General features: G+C 39.6%; 1 protein-coding gene across 2 annotated transcripts in view; it reads right to left on the bottom strand.

Annotated features, from left to right (window-relative positions):
• Positions 1–2,483: 2,483 nt before the first annotated feature.
• The window catches only part of USP25 (ubiquitin specific peptidase 25), a 168,194-nt gene continuing 159,115 nt past the window's right edge, over positions 2,484–11,562 (bottom strand). For both annotated transcript variants that reach the window (XM_075542462.1, XM_075542463.1), the window contains 2 exons: positions 10,349–10,544; positions 2,484–9,194 (listed from right to left, as the gene is read on the bottom strand). In XM_075542462.1, coding sequence (XP_075398577.1) covers positions 9,025–9,194; positions 10,349–10,544 — 366 coding nt within the window. In that variant the 3' untranslated portion in view covers positions 2,484–9,024. The remainder of the gene's footprint in view (positions 9,195–10,348; positions 10,545–11,562) is intronic.

Genomic DNA, 11,562 nt, shown 5'->3' with positions numbered 1-11,562 from the left:
TCCATTACATGAATGCATGACAATTTATTGGTGTATTATTGATGGACGATTGAGGTGCTCTGAATTTTTGCTTGTATGAACAATGTTTCCAAAAATGTTCTTGTAACATATGACGGTAAGTTGAAAAGCATGGCTGCTCCCGTGCCAGGCCACACAGGTATGGGCTCATGCCACACAAAATGGGCTTACACATGGTTCTGCATTCCGTGGGCGGCTGCTGACGAGTCTCTCTGTATGTCACTTGTCTCGGTCTTATTCAGGAGAACAAAGGCCCACTCAAACTGCTGGGTTTGGCGGGAACTGCTGAGGCAGTTCAATTCACAGTAAAGAGGTCAACTCACAAGTCTATGAGGACTTTTTTTTTTTTTTTTACATTTTATTAGGGGCTCATACAACTCTTATCACAATCCATACATATACATACATCAATTGTATAAAGCACATCCGTACATTCTCTGCCCTCATCATTTTCATTTCCGAGGTGATTTTTGATAGATTTTCTCAGACACAGGGCAGTCACTGGAGATCATTAGGAAGAAGTTTTAAGAAAATTGAAAACTGCATTGGTGAAAAACAGGCTAAGAATGTTACACTCCTATTTGTTCAAGAGTAGTCACCACTGGTACAATGAGCATTTCCTTGGAAAATCTTTCCCCATCTACCCTACAGGCCTTATCTTGTCCCGTCACACTTAATTTTGTTCATAACAAATAAATGATAGTACATTCGTCACAGCGTACACATAAGTCACATAAGTCCAACTCTAGGAAGTTTGTCTCATTAAGTTTGCTTTATGTAAGGACCCCCTGAAAGACTGTGATATGTATGGATGAAAGGAGGGATATGAATTCTCACATCACGTACACCAGGAAACAGAACCTTAAACAGTCTCATTTGATAGAAATGATTAACACGAATTCAAGCAGAATTAGTCCATTTACTCTTGTACCTCCGCCCTCCTCTCTCCCCCACCCCCACCTCCAAGAGAGCATTTCTGCACGTTCTTGAGTCTCTGGACGTTTCAGGGATTAACATTTTTGGACAGAAAGCTGGCTCCAGGAGGAAACCAGTGGACAGCAGCAGCAGCAGTAAGAGAACACGAAGTGGGAAGAAACTTGACCTCTCAACACTTGACAATCAGTAGGAGGTGAAAGGAGAATTGAGAATAAGTCCCCCTTTCTGGATTACTACTCACCACAGGCATTGACGAATCAGGTTCGGGAGGAAGTGATGAGTGCAGACATTTTCTCTCTCCTTGCCATGGGCTCGGTGAAGACTCGTGGCAACCCAGTAAGTCGAGGTGGAACGGCCCTTGTGTTTACGAGACTGCTAGCTTTTAACGGAGTAGAGAGCCTCATCTTTCTCCCAAGGGGCACTTTGTGGCTTTGAACTGCTAACTTGTGGGAGGAAGCCTAATGAGAAATAACTGCACCACCAGGGCTCCCGAATGCAGATACAGATGTGAATCATCAGCATCTGTGCAGTCACACACTCCCATTGAGTTCACTTGGATGCATCGTGACCCCGTAGAGATAGGGTTCCAAGGTGTAAATTTTTATAGGCAAAGATAGTCTTATCTTTCTCCCTGGGAGCATCTGGCAAGGTTTGCGGCCCAATGTTCCTCCCCACCGTTCCATGTACAAAGGGGTATTCCCCTTAAAAAACACCAGAATTGCCCTGGGCTGAGCAGAGCTTTCATAGTAAACAGCTTCCCTGCTAGGTGAGCATCGAGTAACTCACTCTTAGTGCACTGCAGCGACCCTGGGAAAGTTCTCTTAGGACACAGTGAAATATTTTGTAAAATTTCACACCTTTGCTCACACCTCACTTTTTGTGATGGCCTATTTTAAAAAAACTGTGTGGCTGTAAAATTTTTGTTTCCTGTTTGGGGAAAATGCTGCAGGTAACTGTTGACGGGGAACATTTACAAGGACAGCGCTATGGGGAAAACCCACGTGTCTGAGTGTTTTTCTCATTTCAAAAAAGGTGAAATGTCAACTAATGACACACCTTGCTAAACATGTCAACTTCCCAAAAGGATGAAAATGTCAACTCGTAGTGCATTTGGAGTTCATTCTACCAGGTCAGACTGTTAATGAAACTTTCTGTTTAGAGGTTCTGAAAACATTGCATCACAGTGTGTGACAAAAAAAGTCCTGATCTGTGGCAGACGGGGAACTGCAACAACACACCTGCTCACACAGTCGTCTCAGTGCACCAGTTTGGAGCAAAACCCAGCACGCCTCTCTTGCCCTACGCACCTCACTCACCTGACCTTACTCCGTGTTACTTCTTGTTTCTGTGAATGAAAACACCTGAAAGGACAGTGATTTGCCGATGTGAAAGAGAAGAAGAAACAATAAGGGAGGTGCTGTCAGAAATCCAAACAGACGAGTTTGAAAAATGTTTCCAACAGTAGGGACCAGATTTGACAAATACAAGTGTAATGGAAAGTACTTTGAAGGTGATAAGGTTTTAAAAAAAAAAAAGGTAAATACATAGCTTTAAAAAAATTCCATTTGGGGGGTTACCCGTTCATATGTGGGGCAGAAAGATATTTAAAAGACAACATCCACAGAAGGCAAAGAGGGTCAAATGAAGTATGTTGAACCATCCTATCTAAGGATCAGGCACAAAAGGAACCATCAGTAATGAGGAGTCAAAAGTAGTTGCAGAGGCAGCCAAAGACCTTGAAAATTAAAATGTAGGAATAAGCAGTGTGTGTCATGTTGTAAAAAATAAATAGATAAATAAAAGGTTGCTATTGAACATTCACTGAGCAGGCATTTTGTTATCTAGATACAAACACATTTAACCTTTAAAATGACCCTCTTACAGAAAGCTGGGCGGGGACATTCGCAGTGCTGTGGGTTAGGCATAGGACTGCTAGGCTGGCCAGTCAAATCCACCAGCTGCACTGTGGGACGATGATGAGGCTGGCAGCTTCCACAACAACTTACAGCCTCGGAAACCCTACTTAGGATTAAGCCAAAATTGCCTCAAACGTAATAGGGTTATTTCTTAAAGGAGAATTATATTTTAATTCTCATTGTATAAATGAAGAAATTGGGGTACCCAAAAAGTTAAAGAATTCATTCAAAGTTAAGTCAGCTAGTAAATGTTAACACAGGAGAAAGACGAGGCTTTCTACAATTGTAAAGCAACAAGGATGGTTCTACCCTGTACTGTAGGGTAGCTGAGTCGGAATTGCCTAGATGGCAGTGAGTTTTATTAATTGTTGGCCAGTATCTGAATTCAGTAGCCTGATTCCAGATGAGAATCTGAACTCTTAGCCACTCAGCACAGGAGTAAGAAAAATTCAAAGTTTAGGGCTGAAAAACACGAGTACATCTTTGTTTATAGAAATGGGTGTGCACTACTCAGAGCACCCAGGAAAATTAGAGCCCAGAACATTCCTTTTGACATGCAGTAACGGAGTCTTGTCCTCCACCTTACCAAGCTATATTCAAGCCTTTCATGGAAGGACCACAGGTGATGCTCACATAAACTAATGTTGGAGAAGCATTGATCTAGAGCAGTGGTTCTCAACCTTCCTAATGCCGCGACCTTTTAATACAGTTCTTCACGTAGTGGTGAGCCCAACTACAAAACTATTTTCCTTGCTATTTCATCACTGTAATTTTGCTACTGTTAAGAATCGGGAGATCCCCGTGAAAGGGGTTGCGATCCAGGGCTGAGAACAGCTCATCTAGAGTAAGAACCCTCAAACTACCTGTGGTAGTTAGATAATCTGCTGTCAATTTGAGAGGATTACGAACGAAGGGGTGGAGTCTAGCCAGTCAATCAGATCCAGCCAATGAGGCCTCTGTGTGGGCATGGCCTTCTCCTTTCTGGAGGCGGGAGACACTATTTTTCTTTCTGTTAATTCCCTGAGGACTCAAAGCACTATGCTGACAGACCCTGTGCCTGGAGAAGCCATGTTGAGGTCCATGACAGCTCGGAGATGCTTGAAAAACCGCTGGATCCACAAGACTTCACACCCGCGGGCCTGTGATCTTCCTACATTTGGCGTCATTGGACGTGTTTTGTGAGTGTGAAGAGGGCTTTCTGGATTGGTACTGGACATTTGGGCTAATATTGGACCTCTGGACTTGATGTGGACTGGGCTGTTTTCTCAATGTTCAATTGCTCGTGTATAAACCTTTTCCTTATACACTTATGAGTCTTATGGAGTCTCTCTAATCTACCCAGACTAACACACCACCTTTCACCTTTAATGCTTTAGGAATATATATGATACTGTCTACGGCCCAGGGGTCCTCAAATTTTATAACCAGGGGGCGAGTTCACTGTCCCTCAGACCCGTTGGAGGGCTGGAAGATAGTTTTTGTAAAAACTATGAACAAATTCCTATGCACACTGCACATTTCTTATTTTGAAGTAAAACACAAAACGGGACAAAAACACCCAGTGGGCCGGATAAATGTGGCTGGCCCCTGGGCCACAGTTTGAGGACACCTGGTCTACGCCCACCCAAAGCCGTCATTCTAACAACCCTCTAGTGTGTTTGAGCTCTTTTGGGGAGCAGACCTCACCTTTCTTCCTTAACAGTGGTTCAAACTCAAGCTGTCACTGCCATTGAGTCCATACCCACTCCTGGATCCCATAGGACAGGCAGACCCACCCCTGTAGGTTTCCGAGGCTTCAAGGGAGTAGAGGGTTCTGTCATTCTCCCACCATGCAGCGAGGGCTTCCAACTGCTGGCCAGGCCTTAAGAACCCAGCTCCCAACCTCGAGGGCTCAAGTGGCTTTCTCTCACTGCAATGGAGTTAATGTTGATTCACAGTGATCCTAAAGGGCAGGGTAGAACACCCGCTGTGGGTTTCAAACTGCTAACCTTGGGGATCTTAGCCCAACCAGTACACACAATTTTCAGTGGAGATCCTTCAAGTGGCTAGTGTGTTTGAAATGTGTATGTAACAGCCCAGCCAAGGCTCAGTAGCATGGACCTTTTCAAATGCTCATTTAAATTTTCTGTAGAAAATATACATGAACTATACCAGCTCAACCACTCCTACACATACAATTTTTTTACACATACAATTTTGTGACATTGATTACATTTTTCAAGTTGTTCAACCATCCTCATCCTGTTTTTGAGATGCTCCTCCCTGCTTACACTAAAGGATTTCCCAGAGTTCCTAGCTGATCTTTCAAGTTGCGGATGGTAATTCTCAGAAGAGCAAAATATCTACGGCTGACATTGTTACTAATTAAGCTTTTGTTTGCTTTCAAGACCTTAGGGTACTGTAAGGTTTAAAGATTTTATCAAGCCTCAGGAGTTCATCCAGCATTTGAAACTCTTCTTCACGCCGCGCCTCCTTAGGCTCAGGATTCAATAGAATCACTGAACTAAGTCTGTTTAGTAATGGTAGCAGGTCAACATCCAGTTCTTCTGGTCTCATGGCAAAGAAGGTAATTTTGCATGGAGGCATTTCTCATGTGCTTTTGACATACAGCTAGGGTTGAGAACCAGTTTGGCCCTATTACATACACACACACACACACACACACACACACACACACACTCTCTCTCTCTCTCTCTCTCACTCACTCACTCACTCACTTACTAAAGGGAAACTGATGTATAGGGTTTGGCCTAGTACATTAGAGGAAAATGATGCTAATGGAATTTAAATAATGGGTGTTTGGAACTAAAAAGTGGAGGTTAGTGATCCGCTGGCTGTTGGGGTTTGTGTAGTTTGTACCCACGCTTGAACTTAGGGAGTGTCATGATTTAGAACGGACTCTGACATGTTTGTTTTCCACACTCAGGAGTTGGCAACGTTTGGGGGTACTTAACTAAATTTCTATGTCAACTTCATACTAAATTTTGACTTTATACTTAATAATTTTAAGGTTATTAATGATTTGCACTCTCTTGTTATGTACTGGGTAAGCAAGCAGTAGGTAAAAGTATATTCACAGCAGGGAGGTGTAAAGTTGAAAGACAACCACACTCAATACACCCCCTTTTCTGGACGATGCAAAAGAAAGGCGATATCACAAGAGTTGGCACAGGAGAAGGTGGGGGAAACAGTGGTGCTTAAATAGGGATTGAGAAAACTAGAAGGGATGACGAAGGATATTTAAATCACTAGGATTTATAGTATGTATTCATGGGTGTACACAGTTCCCTCACATGACTAATTATTCTTAGTAACAATTTTTATCTTGAAAATTTAATTTATTCCTAAAGTCAGTCAATTAGAAAATGAAATTAGGTTTAGGAATTGCAGGAGGGGGGAAAATGCGGCAAATAGACGGATACCTCATTTCTGTAGCGGACCATTCCTAAGCCCCAGCCTCCACCTCACCAAAGAGGAACCCCACTACTGCCTGTGTGTCATAGCATTGTGTGACAAGGTGACGGGGGGTGGGGGGGGGCGGGCACAACAGCTACCAGTGATGAAGTGAGGGACGGAAAAGGGAAAGGAAGGAACTAAGGATGAAAATACTGTAGAACAGAAAGAATGCAATGAAAATCCACCCGAACAATTAAATATAAAAGCAACCACCACCACCACTACCACCACCCTCCCCGCCAAAATAAATAAATATAAAATCTTTCCATCACTTCCTTGGAATTTCAAGAGACAGAAAAAGCTTCCAACAAAGAAAGGATCCTCTGTCAACACAAACTTTACTGCATCACTTTAAGAAGCATAACATTCTGCTGTGCTATTTCATTTTGTGGTTCCCCGCCTCCAGCAAACATCCAAATGGTATGAAGGGATAAGGTTGCCCCAGTTTCCAAACCAGTAGTTTTGAACTAGGGCTCAACAATTTGCATTCCTAACACATCCTCAAAGTGATGCTGAAGTGTGGGACTGGAAACTACACTTTGCCAATTAGTGATTTGGTGTATACTTAGCACTGATTTGAATTTGATTAAGAAAAGTACTAGAGGTGCCTCATTGCTTTACTCCTGATTACAGTTCTCCTAAAGCCTGTATTTACAAGAAACTTCAAGGTCTTAAATTCCACCCTAAATTAATGCAAATCTAATTTTCAGAACTAGGAAGGACCATTATAGTAAACAAAATGAAAATTGTTTAAATCAAAATGTCACCTCCACTGGATAACACTATTATACAATCCACTTTGTAAAAACAAGAGCTGTAAATTCAATTTACCCCAGAACAGAATGTAAGGAAATACCACTGATCCCAAACCACACTAAATGCTGGTATGAAGACAAGCTTTTCGCCAGGTTTGGGGGAAAACAAAAGGCACTAATTTAAAATAAGTTTCAGATTTATTGTGAGGAATAAACTAGTTTTAAAGTGCAAAATAAATTTAGTAATATCACTTACCTTTAGCACAAGAGCCACACATGATTACCTGGATGTGTCACTTGAAAGAATTTCTATTTTGTGTTTGAAAAGTATACACATGAACTTTATGTGTCAGTAGGAAAGTATACACATGAACACAATCAACTTTACTGTTATCATAAAATGCTGATGCTTACAAAAGCCTTGGTGATAAATATAAGGTGTCTAAACCTTTAGGAGGCTTTGAAACTTGATGCAGAATACTAATTCTACTCAGTAGAGAATTTAAAATCTAAACCAAAAATATTTTGAAAGTTACAATCTGCAAGATCTAACAGATACAGTATCCATTCCTTGTCATTAATATTGTAACAGTCCAGATAACGGTATAAAGAGTATCATATGTTATTGAACAATTTATTCACCCTCTTCCTCCTAATATTTTGAAAGATGTTTGTAAAAAGCACTAGTTTTGGTGCCGCTGCAACAAACATACACATGATGTAATGAATGCTTTACTAAGCTAGCAAAATATTGTTTATAAAGCTTTTATAAATCCAAAAATAAGTTGTTGGTAACATGATTACCTTTAAAGCACTGGTTTGCATTCACAATATTACTTCATTGAACTTAAACACAGTTTCATCTACAAAATGTTCTACATAGTTCCTTTTTGAAAAGTGGGCAAGTAAAAGCAGGAAAGATACTCACAATTTCTATTTTAACAACATCAACTTCATTTCACAGCATTGATTAGTAGAGAACATATTCAATTAAAGTGGTATACAATTTACAAAAATAGAATGATTATATAATGCAAAACATTGTTCTCCATTATGAAGAATAAATGTGTTTGTGTGTGTATGTGTGTATATATACATATCTTTTAAGTTTCACAATTAAGTAGCCCTTATTCAAGTACTTTTTCAGATTTCTCTTAATAATTACCTTGCTATATTGGTTATAAATACATAGAAAAATAAAAGGTTGTTCTAAGAAAAGTTTAAAAGTTTCAGTGTGGTTTGACTTAAAAATCAGTCGCTCATTTCAGTGAAAACATTATTTGAATTCAAAATAAGTTTAGGTGTCATACTAAGTTCCACAACTTAGTAAAAAATATAAATATATTTAAGTGTCAAATATTTAGTAAATGTCCAATGTGCTAACATTGGAGCAAAATTAAAGATTGTAGCAATCTGTTCATCACCAATCTTTATCAATCCCCAGACAAAATTCTTTTATATATTAGAACTAAAATAATACACTAATATACAATATACCTGCTTACAAACACATAGGTAGCCATAAATAAAACTTTATTCTTTAATTTCATTTACAAGCTACCAAATAGTATGCTATTGTCCATAATGCGGAACACTTAAATGGCTGCAGTCCTGGAAGGGGCCAGACTGCGTGGAGAGCTGCAGAGAAAGGTAGAGTAATACTGTAACAAAGGGTGGCAAAAGCATGGGTTTGCCAGAATAAAGTCAACTGGACTTAGAATTACACATCAGTTCTGGTTAACACAAAGTCTGAGTGTCATGCGATTCTCAGTTTTATTGTTTGCAGTCTGGCTAAAGTCTGTATAGTCATTTAGTCTTTTGCAGTTATTAAAATAAAAACCAAAAGTTAAAAACTATAGCAGCAACAAGCATACCCTGTGACAGGAAGGCAGGGGTTAATGACTAAACATGTGACACCGCGTGTTTAGGGGAAGTGTGCGCAGTTATCTTCCATCAGCAGGAGTCCGACTGAGGGCCATGATTCCGGCAAAGCGCTCGCAGAGTTCCAGAGTGGAACAGGATGGTAACTTCGGTGGCTCATGGAAGCCTTTAATCTCAGTAGAGCAATCAAGCAGTTTGGGCAGAAAATCTGTCAGCTTTTCTTGGAGGTTTGCTGTAAATACACACAATAAGATATAATTAAAGATAAAGAGAGAGGGAGATAAATAACTGCCCTCAATATGATTGAACTTGGCGCATTCAGCTTGACAAGTCCTTTCAAAGTACCGGGATACCTTCCTTGGGTGTCGAATGGCTCCGAGCTCAAATTTCCCATAGCTCGACCAGCAAAGTTTGAAAAAAAATTTGCTTAGTGTTTACTCAGTAGTCAACCAAACATCCACCTTGAAAAACCTGTACTGGCCGACAGTGAGTCAAGCCATTTGGTGTTTCTCAGCCCAGACACAAAGGGGGACTGCTTCCGTCTAAGCACTCTCTCGCTTAGACATGAGTAATGCTTATTATGTAAGTGTGTTAAAACATTCGTCACTGTGGGGCTTTTGAACTCTGGGTAAAGTACTGTAATCATGGCTGCAAAGACAGTAAGAGATACCAGGAGTAAAGCTCAGCGGAAAATCGTGAGAACTACCATAGAGTTGAAGAACGAAATCAGTCTGTATTTCTGAATCAGATCACCATTTCTCAGATTGGTTGCTGAATACAATATGGCTAAGTCAACATTATCAACAGTTTGGGGGGAGGGGGGAGAATAAAACAGCTAATGTAGCAACACGTGGAAAATTGTTAACCAGGAAACAAATAACCCAGATCATCAAAGAGGCTAAAAAGTTGGTGTTAACGTGGACACAATAGCAACAACTCGAGGGCAGCAGCCTGATCTGACACAGTGATAAGCAAGAAAGCTATATGCCTCCAGAGTGGTTGAAAGTGCTGAAAAACGAACTTTTAAGTTTAATTTTGGGCCAAATTATTAATTAGTAATTAATTTGGGGGCAAAATATTTATTTTCCAATTTCTTATGGGGTAAATATGTTCAGTCCTTAAACTTTTCAGTGTTTAGATATGAATTTGGAATGACTAAGTTCAACAACTAAGTTATCAGTGTATGTAAAATACTTTTTCATTTTTGAGAAGTGGGGAAATATAAATGGTAATAGCACATTGTTAACAGCTTAGCTCACAAATATGGTAAAAAGTCATCATGATATTGATATTAAAATATTAAAGCATACAAAAAGCAGTAAGTTAAAATCGTATCTAATATTTTAATAAATACCTTGGGTGCCCACTAAGATTATATACACTTACATTCCATTTCTTGTCCAAGGTAGGAACACCATCGATTTCTCATATCTTCCACAGCAAGTATATCTTTCTCTTCCATCTCATCCACCAGTAACAAGGGTAAAAATGGGACAATAAACTCATTCATGATAATCAGACCATTATTCACTTCTTGATCTTCTCCAGATTCAAACAATTCTGCAGCTTGCTCATTTAATTTCTTAATGCAATGAGAAACAAAACAAAATTATGTTTATATTTTAATTAAATAATAACTTTAAATGTTAACATTGAAGAAACTAACAAATGTTCATAAACAGTCAGGAAATAGCATCTCAGCTTATTTGGACATAGAATGATGGCAGCAGCAATAAAAGCATAACATAGAGGGGAAAATACTGTTGCATGTTTTTAATGTTCACATTCACATTAAAATACCTCAATCACCACCATGGTGTGCCATTGGTGATGGTGTGCCATTGGCTGGTCTGAGTCATTGCAACCATCCATGTAACAGAACGAGGTGCTACCTGGTTCAGAACCATCTTCACGATCACTGGTGTGTCTGAGTCCACCGGAGAAGCTCATGCCTATGAGGGATTTCCTCCTCCTGGGCAATCCTCTACTTTATTAAACATGATGTCCTACCTAGGAATCGACCTTTCCTGATAATATTCTGATGATATATCCAAGTAAGCGAGCTAAGGCCAAAGCCTCGCTATTTCATGCATGTCTAGGAAACATTCTAGTTGTATTTCTTCCAAGACTAATTTGCTCATTCTTCTGAGAGCTAATGGCATGTTCAATAATCCAGGCCCACATACCACACTCAAATGAAGTATGCCTTATTTTGTCATCCATTTTCATTACTATAAAGGCCATTTTCCCTTATTCTCCACAAAAAAATGATTTACTCCTAAAGACCAAACAAGAAAAGTTGACTAAAATTTTGGGAAAAGTTGACTAAAATTTTGGTCTAAAATTTGACTAGAACGCAAAGGAAGTTTAAAATAAAAACTCAGGTTCCATATTAATTTTGAAAAGTTATTTTACCAACTCAAAGTCAAATTAATAAGCACTCTTATAAACCTTAATAAAAAGCATAAAAATAATGTGGTTCTTTTAAACTTCTGCAAATTGTTACTGAGTACATGCCATGTGTCATAAACATTTTCAATGGAGGTTCCCAAATAAAAAATACAAATCTGTACAGAGTTTAGTATAGGGATGGTGAAGTT

This window comes from Tenrec ecaudatus, chromosome 2, assembly GCF_050624435.1.
Source record: "Tenrec ecaudatus isolate mTenEca1 chromosome 2, mTenEca1.hap1, whole genome shotgun sequence".
Lineage (NCBI taxonomy): Eukaryota > Metazoa > Chordata > Mammalia > Afrosoricida > Tenrecidae > Tenrec > Tenrec ecaudatus.
This window is presented reverse-complemented; position numbering and strand designations above follow the sequence as displayed.